General features: G+C 44.4%; 1 protein-coding gene across 1 annotated transcript in view; it reads right to left on the reverse strand.

The window, feature by feature from the left end:
• ATF6 (activating transcription factor 6) overlaps positions 1–18,961 on the reverse strand; it is an 82,384-nt gene extending 63,423 nt beyond the window's left edge. Inside the window, exons 1-4 of the mRNA XM_066597070.1 lie at positions 18,798–18,961; positions 9,106–9,188; positions 7,887–7,974; positions 6,398–6,498 (exon numbers count right to left, since the gene is read on the reverse strand). Coding sequence (XP_066453167.1) covers positions 6,398–6,498; positions 7,887–7,974; positions 9,106–9,188; positions 18,798–18,888 — 363 coding nt within the window. The 5' untranslated portion in view covers positions 18,889–18,961. The remainder of the gene's footprint in view (positions 1–6,397; positions 6,499–7,886; positions 7,975–9,105; positions 9,189–18,797) is intronic.
• Between the last annotated feature and the right edge of the window lie 2,177 nt (positions 18,962–21,138).

Consider the following 21,138-nt stretch of genomic DNA (forward strand, 5'->3'; position numbering starts at 1 on the left):
TGACTTGCTTCAGTAATTTTGAGATTAATGATGGGGAAAAAAAAAAAGTTAACTAGAGTGAGGGTCTCCCTTGTCACCTCCATGAGACAGGATCATGGTGTGCCAGTGGGATGTCCTAACAAGGTCCCCAATACCTATTAACACCTTCCAACTGAGGGTGTACAGAGGCAGACCAGCAGCTGATAGCAGTTTCAAAAGTGCCAACAATGGCTGCAATCAGTTAGCTCTGATCACAGCCATTTAACCTCTTAGATGCTGCGGTCAGCACTAACCGCTCCAGTTAAGCTAGTAGACAAAAGGAGAAGGACCCCTCCGTCATCCAATCAGGCCTCCAAGATCTGATTCTACTAAAGGCTCCCAGGCGTGCCGTGGATTTCTACCCAAGTCATCCTGCCTGTGGCAGGAAGTACAATATACTGCAACACTGAAGAATTGCAGTACAGCATATTGTACAAGCGATCAAATGAACGCAAAGTCTTTTGAAATATAGAAATAAAAAAATAAAAAGCCCCCCCCCCCCCCCCCCAAAAAAAAAAACATATGGGAAAACACAAAGCAATAACAAAATTCAACATAAATTGTCAGACACCTTTGCTCAAAACCATTAAAATTTTACATTGGTACCAGCTAGTCAAGCGAGGAAAAAAAAAAAAAAAAAAGCTATATTTTACACAATACCAGAATTGCTTTTTTGTCACCTTGTAGATATTCCTGCAAGAACTGAGCATTTTAATGTACCTACATTTCCAAAGGACTAACCCCTTAATGGCGCAGCTACCCCCCCCTTTAAAAAAAAAAAATCATAACTCCTTTATTTATTCATCGACGTCGCTGTATGAGGGCTTGTTTTTTGCAGTTGTATTTTTCAATGGTGCTATTTAATGGACCATATAATGTACTGGAAAACTTTTACAAAATTCTAAGTGGAGTAAAATGAAAAAAACAAACAAACGAAAAAAATAAAAAAATTAAAAAAAAGAGACTTTCCACCATCTTTCAGTGCGTCTTGTTTCTACGGCACACAAACTGCAACAAAAGGGACATGATAACTTTATTCTGCGGGTCAGTACGATTACTACGATACCAAACTTGTATATATTTTTTTTTTACTATACTACTCTTTTTTTCAAAGACATTTAACTTTTTTCAATTATTTTCTGCGGTCATCTTGTGCGTGCAATAACGTTTAAATTTTTCCGTCGACGTAGTTGAGCAATGGCTCATTTTTTGCGGGATGTCCTGTATTTTCCGTTAGTACTAATTCAAAATACATACGACTTTTTGATCGCTTTTTATTGTGTTTTTTCTGGGAGACAGGGGAACTGAAAAAGTTTATTTCTGGCGTTCTTAGTTTTTTTCGGACGGCGTGCGGGAAAAATAATGCACTACTTTGATAGATCGGACTTTTATAGACGCAGCGATACCAAATATGTAATTTTATTTTATGATTTAGATTTTTAGACTTAAACTTATTATTTTCTTTTACAATTAAAAAACTTTATTGATTTTTCTTTACTTTACTTTTAAGTCCCCCTGGGGGACTACAATATGCGATGCTTTGATCGCTCCTGCAGTATGACGTAATGCTACAGCATTACGTCATACTGCATTCTGACAGGCAGCCTATTAAGCCACCCCACGGGGATGGCTTGATAGGCAGTCTCCCAAGGCAACCATGGGGCCTTTCAGAAGGCCCCCGGCTGCCATGACACCTGCAGGGTTCCCCTGACCTCACCGCGGGGGGACTGTACGGGATCCCCGAACATCGTTCGGGGGATTTAAATGCCGCTGTCAGAATTGACAACAGCATTTAAAGGGTTAATGGCCACGATTGGCAGTTTGCAGCTATTGCCCGCGGGTGTCAGTAGTAGTAAACAGCTGACACCCGCGCTGTATTCAGAGAGGTCGCCCCGTGACCTCTCTGCATACTTACCCCAACGCTCCAGGACGTAAATGCTATCTTGAGCCCTGCAGTATAAGCTTATGGGCCCTAAGTAACTGACCCCCTGGAGTCTGGGGATGAAATATTTATGCTTACCTCCCCTACCGTTCCCCCAGTGTCAGTGCTGCTGCAGTAGATCTGCCATTCTAAGATTAGAAGGAGAGCACTACTTAGCACGCCACTCAGTGTATTGCAGCAGGTTTGAGTGCCCACCCTGGGGAATCAATCCCCTAGATCCTGCTCCCATCTAGTTACATAAAGTAATTGTGTGCGGAATTGGTGTGAACAAGGTTCGAGTATATTTGGGAGATGAGACCTTTTGATTGAGGATATTTAAGGCAATAGGATTCGAAGGGGGTGAGGGAGTATGGAGGTTTTGTGTTCCTCAATATGGAAGTTGACCAGTTTTTAATTGTAAGTAGCGAAATATTTCTGAGGATGGCAAGTCCTTGTTCTTCTGTAGGATAGGAAATGCCATCACACATTCCTTTGAAAATAAATGGTGTAGTTTGGAAAAGCCTCTATTTATCCAGTTTTGAAAAGCTGAAGGGGAGTCTTGGCCCGGTGGGAATAAGGGGTTACGTAAAAGTGGTAGGAGGGGTAGGTGAGGAGAGATCAGGTTCCCTGAATTTTTAATGGAGTTTCAAACTTTAAGGGAATGCTTTATAATGGGATTGGATATACTTGGCCTGTGAGTCGGGGGAATCCACAATAGTGAGCCTACCGTGAGGGGGTGAATTTCCATGGCCTCTATGGAAAGCCAAAGAGGGGCGTTTGTAGTGGAGTGTAAGGAGGCTAACTGGGCCACCTGGGCGGCTTGATAATATTTTGTTATATGTGGGGTTCCCAGACCTCCTTGTTGTCTATGCCTATACAAAGTAACAGAGTAACATAGTTCGTTAGGCTGAAGGAAGACAATGTCCATCTAGTCCAGCCTGTCTATCCTCCTGTGTTGATCCAGTGGAACGTGATACTCTGGGGATTGAGTTATTCCAGATAAAGCGCAGGGTCATCTGTTGAAGTGTTTTCAAGTAATGCCCAGGAACCTGTACTGGAAGAGCTCGAAAGAAATATCGGAGTTTTGGAAGGAACGACATCTTCAAGGAGTTTACCCTTCCAATCCATGATATATGGTATCGGTTCCAGCTTTCTAGTAGTTGACGTAGTTTACGAGGAGTGGTATATAATTTTGCATATACAACTGATCGTAGGAGTTGGTCAGGCTCACCCCCAAGTAGCCCAGCGACCCTGTCATCCATTGGAATGGGAAGTTGGATTGCAGTAGAGTGTGTGCGTGAGGGCATGGTGAGGTTAAAAGCCTTCGATTTTGTTTGGTTAATTTTCAAGCCGGAGATCGATCCGAACCTGGACAGCTCCGCCATGAGATTTGGGATCGTAGTATGGGGGAATGATATTATGGCAAGTATGTCATCTGCGAACATGCTAATTTTATGGCGAACCCCGGCGATTTTAATTCGTCATATCAGGGTTATTGCGGATTTTTATAGCTAGTGGTTCTAAAGCTAAAATGAAGAGTAGGGAAAGTGGGCAGCCCTGTCTCGTACCCCTCTGGATCGTGAAATTATCAGAGCAAAAGCCTTTATAGCAGACAAAGGCTTTAGGATAATTATACAGGATTCGTAGCCAAGATAGGAATCCCGTAGGGAACTTCCAGTGTTCTAATACCGAAAACAAGTATGACCAGTTCAGGGTATCAAAGGCTTTATAAACATCCAGGGAAAGTAACATTGCGGGGATGCCCCTTGCTTGGCAAATATGTGTGAGGTGTGTTATCCGACGGATGCTATCTGGAGCTTGGAGGCCTGGAATAAAGCCTACTTGATCTCTTCCAATTATGGATGGTAAAGCCGTATTTAATCTTGAGGCAAGGATCTTAGTGAGGAGTTTTGTCGATATTGATTAATGAGATAGGCCGGTAGTTTTGTTTGTCCAGCGGATCTCTCTCGGGCTTGGGAATCATGGAGATAGCTGCCCAAAGTGATGTTTGACCCACTTGTTGGCCTTCTCACATTGCATTAAAATAATTTGCTAGATGGGTATAGAGAAATGGGGAGAATTTTTAATAGTAAGTGGCGGTAAAGCCGTCTGGACCTGGGCGTTTCTTCACTTTCAGTGTTTTTATTGCATCCTTAACCTCATCTGGGGTGATTTTTGCAGCCAGATGTTCCAAAAAGGCCTCTGGAAGTGTAGGAAATGTAATTTCTCTGAGGTATGTGTTTACCTGTTCTATTGGCGTGTTTTGTGGTTGGGAATATAATTTGGATAAGAACTGTCTAAATTCGGTTATTATGGTCAGAGGGTTTGCCGTAACTGCGCCATGTTTTGTACGGAGCCATACAAAAGGGCTCACTATAGGGTGTGCTCGTAGTCTACGAGCTAGCGGCGTTGTCGGTTTATTGTTTAATATATAGTATCGTTGGCAGGACCAACATATTTTTCTTTCGACTTTATCCGTGATACATAAATCTAGTTCTGTCCTGCCTTGTGTAAGTGCTCTCATATTTTCTCGTGATGGACGTTTTTTAGCGACTTCTTCTAATTGTAACACTTTCTTCTCTAAATCCGATTATTTTTGTAACCGCTCTCGTTTCAACCAAGACGATATCTGGATCATTATGCCATGAAGTACCACTTTATGGGCTTCCCATAGGGAGATCGGAGACGCAGCGGAAGGACTATTGAGGTTAAAGTATTCCTCAATTTGAGGTGTTATTGAGGTCACTATATTTGGGTGTGCTAGTAATGAGTCGTTAATAGTCCAAGAGGTATTAGTAGGCTTTGACATTAGAGAATTACAGGTGATAGATACTGGACTATGGTCAGACCAGGGAACCGAGAGAATTTTAGACTGTGATATTTGTGACAAAAATGAAGCTGGTAGTAATATGTGATCTATTCTCCTGTATAGAGAATGTGGGGCAGAGTAGTGTGTAAAGTCTTTGAGTGTTGTGGTTGTATACGGGGCGCTGGGAGAGTTACCGCGTTTCTGTCCAGGCTCGGGTCTAATATACAATTGGAATCTCCACATAGGATTACTGTACCACTTATTAGCTTCTACTGTTTCTAATAGTTTTGTAAGAAAGTTGATTTGTCTGGAATTTGGGGCATAATATGCTACAATGGTAACTGGGACGTCCTGAATAACACCTGTTAGAATTAGGAAGCGGGCCTCCAGGTCCGATATAGCGGATGTATGAGTAAAAAGGACAGAGCGACCAAAACAGATCGTCACACCCTTCGTTTTAGACGGTCCTGTTGCCGAAAAGAAGATAGGATAATGGGGAGAGAGATAGTGTGCGGAGGAGTGGTCCGAGAAGTGGGTCTCCTGTAGGCATACTATATCAGCATGAATGCTTTTGTAATAACGAAAGGCTTTGGATCGTTTATTGGGGGAATTGAAGCCCTGCACGTTGTGCGAGATTATTTTTTTTTTTAAACAATCTTGTTTTTATTTGAGCATAGAAAAAGAAATCGTTTACAAACAGCAAGTAATTTCTTACACAAGTGCGAGATTATTTTTAAATCCATGGGAGGGTGTTTGGAAGATTATGGTAGTTAGAGATCACCCTCACATCTAAGCCCCGAGAGAGAGGGAGGGAGGGTGATGGGGTGGTGGAGGGCAGGAAGGGGGGAGGTGGGGAGAGAAAGGCCAACATATTAAAATAAGAATGCAGGTAGGACGAGTGGCTCATCCACGAAAGGCTGTCATTGTGAACATAGCAGCAACTACTATCAGAAACGGCACACAGCGTAGGTGCCAAAGAGGAACTGAAAATTACAAGATAAAAAGAGAATTGAGGTAAGGAGACCCCTTAATGGAGGTGGGGGGGCATGGGAAGAGGGAGGAGGAAGGCTAATAGGATGATAGGAGAGGGCAAATAAGAGAGGAGAAGGAGAGGAGAGAAAAGAAGAAAAGGGGGGGGGGGGGACCAGTTGTCCTACTTCTACAATATTTTTTTAATCCTTTCATTTTAAAAACGGGAAAAGGTTTTAACTTTTAATACAAGTGATTTTTTTTTTTTTTTAGTCTTCATAGTTGCACCTAAGCTGGTGATCGTTTAATTGCTTATACAATATGCTGCAATAATTCAGTATTGCACTACAATCTATTTCAGCAGGCATTCTATTAAGAAGTGCCAAAGGCACAACCTTATAGTCTGGCTTCAAACTCGTTCACTCTTCTATGTGAACTTTGCTTCACATAGAAGAGTGGGCCAATGCAGTGGGAACACAGCTACGTGCTTCTTGCACACACACCTTCTGAAGACATAGTTGATTGCATGCAGCTGAGGATAAGCCAGTAATAGTTTAAAAGCTAGACAACCCCTTTAATAAAAAAAAAACCTTCTGTATGTGTATATGAATTTGGAAGGAAGCATATGCTGGCGCATTATGGATCTACAGATTTACATGGATGCCTACGAAATTTCTTACCGGTACATATTGTGGGGAGGAGAATGGCGAGTCAGCAGTCAAAGGAGACTGTACAGAACAGCTGGAAGACGCAGGTGATAATGGTTCTGGTTTTAGGTCTCCTAGAGAAAAAAAAAAAAAGGGGGGGGGGGGGGGGGCGGGGGGAATGCATATTATTGTCCAAAATCAAAATAAATTCACAGCATACAGTAATGACATGGAAATAAACCCTTACAGACCGAGCCAATTTTAGCCTTAAAGGGTTTTTTCAGGACTCCAACAAAGATGCCCTACCCTTAGGATTAGGGCTCCCACACACTCGCGTTTGCGTTTTTTGGTAACGGGATTGTCAATGGGACTTTCTAATGTTAAAAACGCAACGCAGTGCACCAAAAACGCAAGTTGCATTGCATTTTTAACATTAGAAAGTCCCATTGACAATCCCGTTACCAAAAAACGCAAACGCGAGTGTGTGGGGGCCCTAAGTCACTGATATCAGATCGGGAAGGAGGGGCAGCTGCTTGAAATCGAAACAGCGTTACTGTAATTCCGCACCTCTTCTGACAGGCAGAGAAGATACTGTAGCATTGAAGGCAGCCAACTCACCGTACAGGGATCCCTTTCATTATATGGGGTGTTCTGAATATACTCTACTTGGGTCACACTTAGCGACAGCATGATTTTGAGGGGGATATAATGTTTATACTCATGTTACTGTGCTGGCCGACTCTCTTTAGACCACTTACACTATGCCATAGAGTGTGTGCGCACAAAGGTCCGTTCCAGACACCGGGCTTCACCAGTGGACAGCTCAGGAACAGGAGAGCAGGGGAGTATAAACCCACCCCAACCTCCCGTTTTCCGTCACCTTCCCAAACAGCATCATAACTTAAGGCTCTTATTACATGCAAAGATAATCGGTTAAACTGCCTAATGACTAAACGAATCGACAACATTTTTGCATGAAATTACACGTACTGATAATGTCTATATTTCCCTTGTTAGCTAAAGTAAACTTTGTTGAAGGAGAACTAGTTGTTTGCTCTGGTGGGCATGTGTTTATGTGAGGGATTATTTGGCCAGCAGGATTCCATTGTCTTCTCCAGGCAGAGTAAACAATGTACTCATGATATATGCAAGACAACACAATGAGTACATTGTTTACTCTGCTTAAAACACTGAACAATTTTCATTCAAAAGGAAGGTATTTTGAACGGCCTGACGCCTATTTTTTATGCCGGCTTAATTGCAGCGATAAACGACAAGTGAACGAATAGTGCATGACTCCCTGCGTTTACATGTAACAATAATCACTCACTTTCGGCCGTTTGTACTAATTTTGTATGATAAATGCTGTGTGTAAAAGGGCCTTTAGCTTATGGTGCTTTCAGAGGCGACAGGTTCCCTTAAATATCTGAGATGAGTTGCTGTTACTCCGACAAAGAAGGGGCTCATCTGATACTACTTGGCAAGAGAAAATAATGCCAATATCTTGTTCTAAGTTACATACCTGTAAACTGCTCGCTAGGAACATCCAAAGGATAAGAACTCCAAGACATCAGATCCACTGTAAAGTCAACATTATCAAAGTTGGTTTCCTGCAAGTACACAAGAAATAAAAAATTATCCCAATATTACCGACATGCTGCGGCAGTCATATACTAAAGACAACACCTAGGGGGAAGAAATGCTAGTTTTTTCCAATTTCACACAGCGCTTGCAACTTTTCCAAACACTTGTGAAGATTAATAGAAAGAACTTGGCCTCCTGCTGCCCAACAGAGTCACCATAATTTAAGTCAAAAACTGGCTTAAGTTATGGCACAAATTCATAACGGCAATTACTGTGTTCCCCCGAAAATAGTACCTACCCCGGTTTTCGAGGGAGGCTGGAAGTATAAGGTCCCCACCCCCAAAAATAAGACCTAGCCAACCTGCACATTAAAAAAACAAAAAAAGCAATACTCACCTGCTCCGCGGCGTCCCAATGTTCTCCGGCGGCGCTGCGGCAAACTGCAGTGTCCTCCCGTCTGCCATCTCAACTTCTTTCTGGTGACGGGGCTTTGAACACCCCACCTCTAGCAAAGCAAGTGCTGTGATCGGCTCATCGAGCGCCAGCAGCCAATCACAGACGGTGCTCGATGAGCCAATCACAGCCACTTAGTGAATGATTACTGAGTGGCTGCGACTGGCCCATTGAGAGCCGCCTGTGATTGGCTGCTGGCGCTCGATAAGCCAATCACAGCGCTCGCTTTGCTGGAGGCAGGGTACTCAAAGCGCCGTCACCAGAAAGAAGCTGAGATGGCAGACGGGGAGGACACTGTAGTTTGCCACAGTACTGCCGAAGACCATCACGACACGGACCAGGTGAGTATAAGGCCCCCCCCCCCCCTCACCCCTGAAAATAAGACACTGCCTCTTTTGGGGCAATAAATAATATAAGAGTCTTATTTTCAGGAAAACACAGTAGATTTACTGCAAATAAGGTGCACCAAACATAATAACTAATGTGCACCTCTCAATGAATTGGCCACATCTTTTACACCGAGACGGGCATAGAACGGTTTGTCTTGACAATCATGGACCCAGTATTGTAACTATATATCTGGAATATATTGTAATGTCAATACAGTTTCATGTTACCGTAACCAGGAAGGGGCATCTTAACTAAAAATTGTAATCTGAGGTTACCGTCAATTAAGGCAACATGAAAAGAACGAAATTACTTACATAAGCATTACATTTTTCAGCTCCAAAAACATCAATATCTTCAATATCTACTAAGTTACTGAGTTCATCAAACAAGGAAGAATCTGTTAAGAGAACAAATAAATACGGGATGAGCAATCAAAAACAGAAAAATAAAATTATATACAATTGTTCTTTAGGCTGGGTGCAGACGGGGCATAAATCCCGCAGAACTGCGCAGAAATACTGTGAGATTTCCGTGGCAGAAATGCAACTTCAAAACTTGCGCCGTTCGGCATGGGTTTTGAAACGGCCTCACTGCCTGCATTCCGCTGCGGCTGCCTCTCCCCAGCGGAGACGGTGATACAATGGACATGGCGCGGCTGTGAATTCTGCGCGGCATTTCAGTTTCATCATGGCTTAGCCACAACGGCTTCTCCACACCGTGTGAACAAGATTTTTGCAAATCTTGTTCAATTTGCTGGTTTACCTCGGGATAAAAATTGGCGGCAGATTTTCCATGCAGAGAGCCCGCATGGCAATACCTCCCCGTGTGGAGCCCGCCTAAATTTATCGAAACATGTTGACTCATGCGGTCACTGGTGGGTATGAGCCATTAATAATAATAATAATTTATAAAAAGGAATAGTCTTCTAGCATCTTTACGATAATGAGGACAATTCGCTACGTGCGGCCTGTGAGACACACGCAGCAAGAACACAATGACATTGCATACTTGCTGCATTCCAACAATCCCCACGCACTTTTACGCAATATGTATTAGCGGTAACATAGCAGATTGGTACAGCGTACTATCTGCACAAAGCCCTGTACGTAATACGCTGTCACCACACACTTGCGCAAAAAACAAATTAAAGTTATGCAATACATTATATGCCCCCCCCCCCGCCCCCCCAACCCACCCGCGAAATTTGCTTCTACAACTTAAGCTGCAAAATACAAGTCATTGTACAGCTCCAGTGATGAAAACGTAGAGCGGACCCGCCTGCAGCCCAGACCTTAACCAATAGGAAACATTTGGAGTATTATGACATGCAAAATCCGGCAGACACCTACCTACACCCGGTTCCTTCCTGTACCCTCCCCAAATTTCACAAATAAAGAATTTAAACAAGAAAGTTCGGCAAAGACGATCCAAACTGTAGGGCATCTGAAGTCCAACATCAGACAAGACTGGGACGACCTCCCTCTCCCAAAACTCCAGCAATTGGGCTCCTCACTTCCCAGAAGAGGGGATGCTACACAATGGTACACATTGGTCTCTCCCAACTTTGAGACATGTTGCTGCCACCAATTTCGAAAATTTTTAATTATTTTTTTTAATGATATGGAAAAACATTTCCCTTTTACCCAGGGGCGTAACTATAGGGGATGCGGTTGCACCTGGCCCCAAGCCCCTTAGGGGGCCCATAAGGCCTTTCTTCTACATATAGGCAGCCCAGTACTATGAATAAAGCATTATAGTTGGGGGCCTTGCTACAGATTTTGCATTGGGGCCCAGAAGCTTCAAGTTACGCCTCTGCTTTTACCTTCTGATGTGTTCTAATGCGAAAATAGTTATATGAGATTTCTAGATCATTGCATCCTTTTTCTCTTCACATTTATTTACATTTTACACAGGGCACCAACTTTTTGGGAATCGTGATTGTAATACGCATCTTTTAATACAGATTACTGCCATGTAATGATGAGGGGAGAGAAGTATTATTCTCCACCTCAAGGATTCCATCTTGAATTTATTTAACTTCTTCACGTTGTTTACAGTCCGATAAGAACCATCCGATTCCTTGACTAAAAAGTGGGGAGGGTAAAAACACCTTCCCTGCTCCTCTGAGCTTACAGGAAGAGTAACATTGTGTACGAAATCTAAGACTTCTTCCTGAGCTAAACTTCCTGGATCCTTCAACCGTTTTGTAATTACAAACCTTTCTGGAGGAGTCGAGTGAAACTCTAGCTGTAAACCCAGGCCTCTAGTATCTCTGACCCAAGCAGTCGCAGAGATTACTTCCCAGGCAGACAGTAACCCGCCTAATCTTCCCGCTACGTGCAGCCTGGCGCCATTGTTGGCCCTGCTTCCTGCCTAGCTCAAAGGAGGATGCGCCCAACAAGCCTCTTCCTTCGCCTCTGGCACTCCATTTACTCCTCTCCTTCCCCCTGGTAGGTTTTTTCTCACCTAGATCTCTTGAATGTTCAAAGGGGCTTTTAAAATGATGGAAAAAAAAGAACCCGGGAAAGACTTGTTGGAGACTTTTCTAGGATATTATCTAAAACTGGACCAAATAAGAATTCTCCTTCACTGGGGATGGCACTTAATATATTTTTAGATTGCAAGTCCCCAGACCAATTCTTCAACTGTTGAGCCCTACAGGCCAAATTTGTTAAAGAAGTGATCCTAACAGTCGGATGCATCCACCACTCTCTGCAAGGTTGGTAACAAGAATGCATCTGTCCTCTAGAGCCTTTATCTGGGATCCTAGCTGCTTTAACCAGATGATCTACGATCTGGCTCTATACGTGGCTGCAATATTAGGTTTACAAGGACACAGCTGCAGATTCCCATGCTCTCTATAGGAAGCTTTCCGACTTTCTATCCAAGGGATCTTTCACTAACCCCATGTCATCAACGGGAAGGGCTGATCTGAAAGAAACCTTGCCACATCTATCTTAAGGGCTTTATCCCAGTTTGACGAAATCTCATCTTCAAAAATGGTAATTCCTTGTGACAACTCTTAGAAAATGATTTTTCCCCTTCTTTCCCCATTCCTTCATGATCAGAGACAATATATTCTGATGAACAAAGAAGGATCTACAGTCACGTCTTTCAAATCCTTCAACTGTGATATCCTGGACAGATCGGGGCTCCTTAGGTTCCTCGATCTGCACAGTTGCTCTAATCACCTTGGGTAGTTTACCCGTTTCTTCTGCTAGGAAGCAGGGGCGCCCCTCACCTTCATCAGAAGAAGGACCATCATCTTCAGAATAAACTTCTCCTTGTTCTGAAAGGAAGCATTTTCCTTCTGAACTAGAAAGATGAAGGCATTCCCGTCCTCCATCCGATGTACTCGGCCCTTCTTTAGGGATATACTTTTGCTTAAGGGAATTCTGGACCCAAGTCTTAATTAATGATTTAGGGTCTTTACACAGAGGGAGATTCCTCAAACAGTTCGCTCAGTACATTTATGGCAAACTTCTTGTAAGAGATATAAAGCTTTACTTTGGATAAAGCACATTATTTCATGAATCATCTAGAGCATTCTAGAGACTACCGGTGGGTCTTCTCCATCAGACACCATCTGGGCAATTTTAGCCAAGCACCACCACTGCTGATCAGCTAGTCCCTGGAAGCAGGATGCATTAATTAATCCGCCTAAAGAGGTTCTGCCAACCTGGTTCAGCATCTTCCAGGCATGCCATCACAATCCCACAGGATCACCGCTCTGAATGCATATTGAAGCCCTGGAAGTGGCTTTATTCTTGCAGTCAAATCTAGAGGAAAGCCTAATAGACTGCCAATGGATACATCGATGTATAGCGATAGACACGCTGGTTCGGCGGTCTCTAACTTCTACTAATCTATTCAAGCAATTTGGAAATCTTTGTTATGTAAAGGGTCTGATGTAGCTTGTTGACGTGCTGCTCCGCCACCCTACATTGCTTATTATATAACTGTGCCCTCCTTCCTCTTCACCTCTTGCTCCTTCTGGCGATGAATAACGGGTCCCTCTGTTCATGTGGCCAGATTGCGTAATTCACTTTGGTATGCACACAGACCAATATTAGCCAATTAGGCTAATCATAAGAACAAAAAAAAAGTCACATGACGCATCATTCTGATCCTTCTTTATGAACGAGTAGAACCTGTTTAACCTTAAGAGATTCATGACCCGTGCCCGATGCTTTGGTGTACAGTTGTGCTGACAGAATACACGGTCGCCCAATAATAGTAAACCTTCAGTCCATATTAATGAATTTGTGTAAGTATTCTGCAGTGACCGCAGCGAAATCAGAAGTAGCAAATCTACACCAAATCATGCGGCTTATGCAAAAAAAAATGCTTCCAAACCTTGAACTTGTGGTTTTTTACTACGGATCCATGGGTAATTCAAGCAAAACCCTCAGCAATTGCATTTCGTTGTGAATTTTGTTCCGCCATTGAAATCAATGGGGGAAAATCCAAAACATGTACCGAGTTACTGCAGATTAAATAAGACCGGAGGTCAATCTTCATACAGAAATTCCCCATAGTGTTGGGAGGAGGGCTGAAAAACTCATCAACTCCGCTGCTACTATATTTAACAGGTAAACACCTGTACAAATTAACTCAGGCGAAGCCGGGTATATCATCTAGTATACATACTGTGTTTGCCCAAAACTAGGGCCTACCCCTAAAACAAGCCCTAGCCTGATTTTTGAGGAGACTTGAATTATAAGTCCTACCTGAAAATAAACCCTAGCTGTATTACATGAAAAAAATAGAAATACATTACCTAGCAGGCTCAGTCCAGGTCCCTCCCGCTGCTCTCCAGAACCCCGGAACGGTTACCACAGCCCTCTGTCACCCACATAGGAACCCTTCATTCATAAATCCTGCTTCTACGAAGTGATGGCTGCGATTGGTTCATCGAGTGCTGCATTGATTAGCTGAGCAGGGCAAGAAGAACCAATGACAGCTATGGCTTTGTGGAGGCGGAAGTTATGAATCCCGTAACCAGGAATTTATGTTGTATGAGCAGCGGAGGACTGCAGGAACTGTGCCGGGGCTCTGGAGAGCAGCAGGAGGGACCTGGACCGAGCCTGATAAGTAAAATAAGACCTACCCCAAAATGAGACCTAGTGCCTCTTTTGAGGCAAACATTAATATAAAAGAGGGTCTTATTTGGGGGGGAACCACAGTATATAGTATACATATGTAATACACAGTGTAATATACATATTAACTCACATTTAACCCCTTAGTGACGGCGCTATCGTAAAACTACGTCCTGCTGTCGCAGGACGTGTATGGAGGGAGGTAGCGGCGCTATCTCCCTCCATACAGCGTGGGCATCAGCTGTTTATTACAGTTGACACCCGCGGGCAATAGCCGCGCTCGCTGCTATTAACCCTTTAAATGCCGCTGTCAATTCTGACAGAGGCATTTAAATCCCCCGAACGCTGTTCGGGGGCCACGCACGGCCCCCCCCGCGGTGAGATCGGGGGAGCCGTGCAGGTGTCATGGCAGCCGGGGGCCTAATGAATGGCCCCAAGGCTGCCTTAACAGACTGCCTATCAAGCCATCCACACAGGGTGGCTTGATAGACTGCCTGTCAAAAAGCAGTATGACGTAATGCTATAGCATTACGTCATACTGCAGGAGCGATCAAAGCATCGCATGTTAAAGTCCCCCAGGGGGACTTCAAGGTAAAAAAAAAAAAAAAAAAATCAATAGTTTTTTTTAATTGTTAAAAAAAAAAAAAAGTTATAAAAGTTTAAATCACCCCCTTTTGCCATATCAATTATTAAAAAAAATCAAAATCATAAAATAAAAATCTGTATTTGATATCACCGCGTCCGTAAAAGTCCGATCTATCAAAGTAGTGCATTATTTTTTCTGCACGGTGAACGTCGTCTGAAAAAAAAAAAATAAAGAACGCCAGAAATACACTTTTTTAGTTACCCTGTCTCCCAGAAAAAAACACAATAAAAAGCGATCAAAAAGTCGTATGTATTCCAAATTGATACTATCGGAAACTACAGGACATCCCGCAAAAAAATGAGCCCTTGCTTAACTACGTCGACGGAAAAATAAAAAAGTTATTGCGAGCACAAAATGACCGCAGAAAATTGAAAAAAATTAAATATCTTAAAAAAAAAAAAAAAAAACAAGTACTACAGCAAAAACAATACTATATAAGTTTGGTATCGTAGTAATCATACTGACCCATAGAATAAAAATATCAGGTCGTTTTTGTTGCAATTTGTGCGCTGTAGAAACAGGACGCACCGAAAGATGGTGGAATGTTGTTTTTTTTCCCTATTTCTCTCCGCTAAGAATTTTTTAAGTCTTTCAGTAAATTATATGGTACAATAAATAGTGCCATTGAAAGATACAACTCATCCCGCAAAAAACAAGCCCTCATACAGCGACGTCGATGGATAAATAAAGGAGCTACGATTTTTTAAAAGGGAGTAGGAAAAAACAAAAATGGAAAAAAGCAAAAAAGCTCCGTCACTAAGGGATTAATTTTCAAAAAAATTGCTAATAAAATCATGACGGGTCATTTTTATGTGTTTTATTGAGTAATTCCAAATAATCCGCAATGCGCTTTCCCACCCAAAATAAATAAGAGCTGTGGAGTCTGTGGGTGGCAGGGAAATTGGAAAGGGTTAAGGTGGACACTAGAGATGAGCGAACGTACTCGTAACGAGTACTTACGCACCCGAGTACCGCCATTTTCGAGTACTTCAGTACTCGGGCGTAAAGATTCGGGGGGCGCCTGGGGGCCGGGGAGAGGCGCGGCGGTGCGGGGGGGAGCAGCGGGGAGCCCTCTCTCTCTCTCTCTCTCCCTCTCCCCCACACTCCCCACTGCTACCCCCCGTGCCGCCACGGCGCCCCCCGAATCTTAACGCCCGAGTACTCAAGTACTCGAAAATGGCGGTACTCGGGTGCGTAAGTACTCGTTACGAGTACGTTCGCTCATCTCTAGTGGACACCCATGAGTGTGATTTAAAGAGTTAAATGAGTCTGAGGTTTGGCCAGCTGATCTAACACTATCAGAAATCCAGAGGACGATGCACTGCATCACATACAATCTACTCACCCTGGCACAATGTGGCTCCGGGCATGAAACAGGGTATAAAAGAGGGTAGACCTCCACTTTTTACAGATTTGAATAAGTAATTGGGGCTTTCAAAGGGTTAAACGAGTCTGGGCGACGGCTCTAACAGAGAATGATGCCCTGCGTCACATATGGTTTAGCTCAACACGGCCCAAGTTTGTTCTGGCATTAAAGTGGGCAAGGCTATTTACTGATATGAACAAGTAAGTGGGACATTGCCAACAGAGGGTGATGCCCCGCAGCAACTACAATAGAGCCCAGCTGGGGCCCAAAGTGCTTCTGGGTATGGAAATTAGCATCAAAGTGGGCAAAAAACACTTTTGACCAATTTAAATACACAAGTGGAGTTTTTATGACCGGAACCGCGGTGGGCAGGCTGACCCCCACTACATCTGATGCGGGACGTCACTCTGGTCTGACAGGGTCCCATCAGTGGCCCACACCTATTTAACTCCTCTTAACACAAATCAGTCCAAGACGGCCTTTTGTTCACATTATGCCGATCTTTATGTCCCAAACCACTTTGGGCCATACCAGACTCTGTATTAGATGCATGGCATCACCCGCCACCCGCTGACAGCGGCAGATCAGTGGGCCAAGCACACTCAACGCTTTGAAAGCCCCACTTACTAAAAAGTGTCCATCTGCCCACTTCGATGCCAGCTCTCATGCCCAGAAGCACTTTGCGCCAGGTTGATCCCAACTACACATGCAAGGCCCCGCCTCTGTATGCCGACAGATCGAGGCTCAGACTCATATCCTATAACCCCTTAAGGACCAAGGGGTTTCAGTGCTAAAGACCACACACGTTTTAGGTCTGTTACCCATGTGGCACTTTAACTGCCCTACTTTTTTTTCTTTAGCTACCAAAATTACTCTTGCTGCGTTTTTCTTCCGTGACATATATATACGGCGATTTTTTTAATAGCTTTTTTCACTTATGTTTTTTTCAGTTTTTTAGTTCAAGGTATAAACACAGATAAATATGTTCTACTTTATTTTTAATTAGTATATTTGTGCAGGAATGGGTTCCACAATTTGTTTTGGATGTTTTGATATAATGTGGAGAGTTTTGGATTCCAGGGCGCGTACGGCAACAGCTCTTTTTTAACCCCTTAAGGACCAGGCTGTTTTGTACCTTAAAGGGGTTGTCCCGCGGCAGCAAGTGGGTCTATACACTTCTGTATGGCCATATTAATGCACTTTGTAATATACATCGTGCATTAATTATGAGCCATACAGAAGTTATTCACTTACCTGCTCCGTTGCTAGTGTCCTAGTCTCCATGGTGCCGTCTAATTTTCGCCGTCTAAAATGGTCGAATGGCCAAATTAGCCGCGCTTGCGCAGTCCGGGTCTTCTTATCTTCTCAATGGGGCTCCGTGTAGCTCCGCCCTGTCACGTGCCGATTCCAGCCAATCAGGAGGCTGGAATCGGCAATGGACCGCACAGAAGAGCTGCGGTCCACGGAGGAAGAAGATCCCGGCGGCCATCTTCACCGGTAAGTATAGAAGTCACCAGAGCGCGGGGATTCAGGTAAGCGCTGAGCGGTTTTTTTTTTAAGTCCCTGCATCGGGGTTGTCTCGCGCCGAACAGGGGGGGTTGAAAAAAAAAAAAACCCGTTTCGGCGCGGGACAACCCCTTTAAGGACCAGACACTTTTTAGGATTTTTCCTATTTGGTGATTTTACTGCCCTATTTTGTTTCCTTTAGCTACCAAACTTATTTTTGCAGCATTTTTTTTCCGTGACATATAGGGTGATTTTTTAAAATATCTTTTTCATTGACTTTTTCCCGTTTTTTTTTTTTGTTTTATTGGGGGTAAAATGCTAAAAAAAAAAATGATTTTTCTAACATTTATAGTTTTTTTTTTATTTAGTATATTTATGCTAAAATAAAGTACAGAAACGGGTTCCTCTATTTGCTTTGGATGTTTTGATATATAATATGTATGGTTTTGGATTACAGGGCGCATAGGACTACGGTTTTTGTTGGCGTCGGCTTTAGGTTATTTCCTTTTTTTATGTATATATTGTTTTTATTCTGTTTTGTTTTACTTGTGTATGTAATTATGTTTTTTACTATCTATGTCCCCATAACGTCATATAAGACCTCTGGGGGGCATTCAGTTTTCTTTTTATTTGACACTTTCCCACTATAGCTGGTGCATCCATAGGAGCCCCAGTTACAGGGGAAACAACCCCTGCAGTGACATTAGTCACTGGCAGAGCTAATCCTCCAGCTCTGCAGTAGCAGGGAACCGGCGGTTAAAGCATGCGGATTTATTTTGCGGACATTTTGGTCTGGAAAACAAATTGCAGCATGTGCTATTTACTGCGTGTTCTGCGCTGACGGCTTCCTTTGAAGTCAATGCAAGCCATCTGATCTGCGGCCTGTCCGCAATCGAATTGCGGATTCCGCAGGAAGCAGAAATTAAAAACACAAACAATCCGATCCGCCCGTGGACATGGGGCCTCAGTGTCACACTTTCCACTTTAACTGGACGCGTCGTGTAGGAAACACCGCCACTTTCTCTGTTTAGTAAATAGCCCACAATGGGCACTATGTACCCAGGAAAGAAGGCAGAAGGGGTTAAAAACCCACTTCTCCCTCCTCCTCCAGGTCCTCGGCTGTATCTGATAGCAAAAGACCTGATCTGATTGCCGGACCTTTAATCCCTGCTGTACTTCTGCTATTGGCCAAGATTAAAGCCCAGGAAGTTTATGGCACTTGGTCCATAAAGGGTTAATCGCCCCCTGGGTGCCCGGTGTGTAACCCACCCCCTACCAGCTTCTTCATGCCTCTACATAATGCATTACGGTAATAAGTTCTCACTAAAGCACAAGGACAGACAACAGCGAGGGATGCGAGCAGCCGGGACTACTAGAGGAACTCACCCCAGTCCAGCAGTCCGTCCAGAGGCGAGCCGCCGCCCGGCCCCGGGCCCTGCACCGCCGGGCACATCCTGGCCTGAACCTCCGTAGTCATGTCTTCTGGTTTCCGCACTCACTACTACTAATACACGTCTGCCTTCTCCAAGCAACACACAGTGACGAGCTACGGGTGCCGAGCTAGGTCAAAAACCACGCGAGCCTCTGCGCATGCTCATAGAATCGATTTCACAGGGTTGCAACACGCGCTCCCAGGAGAGGCCACTATGTGGGCGGGGCCCGCTGAAGCCGCTCTTCTATGATTGGCTGGGTGTCATCTCTCTACTGTACACGTCATCCTGCTGCGGCACAGCTGATACTGTTACCTGTCAGCCTCGTCCTCTTGGCAGGCATGTCACTGGGAGAGCGCTGTGCCTATCTGGAACTAAGAAGATGGAACAATGCCTCTGCAGCGCCACCTACTGGAAGGCAGCATTCCTGCAAGTCAATGGCAGACTTTTTAGATCAGCCTTTGAAAGTCACACCAGAATGCCACAAAGACAGCCTCCCGGCGCTGTTTGGTTCCGTCCAGAGACATAACCGTTTGGCCGCTGGTATTCGGCAGAATCCCCAGCCCAGATGTGAATGCGCTCTACGGCCTCTTTCACACTAGCGTTTTATCGCGGCTATTTTGCCATGATAAATCGCTGGTCGAAAAACGCGACCATTTGAAGCGTTGGATTCGGGCCGCAAAAGATAGCGTATGCGGAGCACATTGAGGCTGGCCGTTTTTAGGCGACGTCGGAAAAGATAGGTCTTGTCCTATCTGTTACAGGAATACATCGGCTGTTCCCATAAACTCCTATGAGAGCCATCAGGAAAGGGAGGGAGTTTAGCAGCGGTTCATGTTGCTAAAGTCCCTGCCCGGGCCAGCAGCTCCCATAGGCTGGGGAGGGAGTTTAGCACAACTAGCTCTGCTAAGCTCCCATCCCTCCCTTTGCCAGCGGAGAGGGGAAGGGAGTTTAGCAGAGCTAGTTATGCTAAACTCCCTCCCCAGCCTATGGGAGCTGCTGGCAGGGGGAGGGACTTTAGCAACATGAACCGCTGCTAAACTCCCTCCCACCTCCCTTTCCTGATGGCTCTCATAGGAGTTTATGGGAACAGCCGATGTATTCCTGCAACAGATAGGACAAGACCTATCTGGGGGTGGGGGTCATTTGGTCACGGCAGCCTCTCATCCATGCGATTTTTGACCGTGAGACGGGTGGCCAAAAATTGCCACACCTGTGTGATAGAGACGTACATCTGCTCAGAAGTAATTAGTCACTAATTACTTCAGGACGGTCGGTGGTCCCAGGATTGTTCTGATTGGAGTCGGGAAGGAACTTTTTTTCCCCTAAAATGAAGACGGGCTTCTACCTCTTTGGGGATTTTTTTTGCCTTCCTCTGGATCAACATTGGGGGGTAATAGGCTGAACTGGATGGACATGGGTCTTGCTATGTGTACTATGTTATACATGAGAATAAAGGGGTATTGCAGGAGTTTTTGTTTTTTCTATTGACGACCCCCAATCCATAGATGATCATCAGGAACTCAAATCCCCAGGATCAGCTGATTCCCGGGGCCACTGTCACTGCACCCAGCACAGGAAGCAGAATACGCTGACCACAGCGCAGTGGCCCGGGTTGGTACTGCAGCGCATCTCCCGTTGAGTTCAATAGTAGCTGCACCTGCAGTTCCAACCCGCTATGGTCAGCGCATTCTGCTTCCTGCGCTGCCCATAGGGACAGTGGTCCCAGGAATCAGCTGATCGGTGAGGATTCAAGAGGCAAGTCTCCGGCAGTCATCAATAGGAAACTTTTTTAAAGTTTCGGAATACTTCTTTAACCCTTTTCAATCTAATTTTGGATTCAGGGTTTCCTAAAAGGCCTTCTCTTTTTTCTGTTATACAGCGATGCCATCTGCTGGCTAAAGCTAGTGTGTGCACCAGAGAGTCTCCGACAGCAGAGTGGCTGGGAATAGACGGTCAGCATACCCTGTCGGACGTCTTCTGACATTGGAGCTGTACAAGCTTCAATCATAATGTAGGAAGATGTTAGACAGTGGATTGGAAAGGGTTAACCCCTTAGTGACCGGCCTATCATGTTATTTACGTCCTGCAGATGCAGGACGTGAATGAAGGGAGATCGTGGGTTTATTACACCCGACACACAGTGGCAACAGCTGCTATGAGCTGCGCAGCTAATCGGGGCTGTTAACCTTTTAAATGCCGCTGTCAATTCTGATAGCAGCATTTAAATCCCCTGAACAAAGTTCGGGAGTCCCGTACGGCCCCCCACTATAAGATCGCAGGGAGCTGTGTGGGTG

The sequence above is a fragment of the Eleutherodactylus coqui genome, chromosome 3 (assembly GCF_035609145.1).
Source record: "Eleutherodactylus coqui strain aEleCoq1 chromosome 3, aEleCoq1.hap1, whole genome shotgun sequence".
Lineage (NCBI taxonomy): Eukaryota > Metazoa > Chordata > Amphibia > Anura > Eleutherodactylidae > Eleutherodactylus > Eleutherodactylus coqui.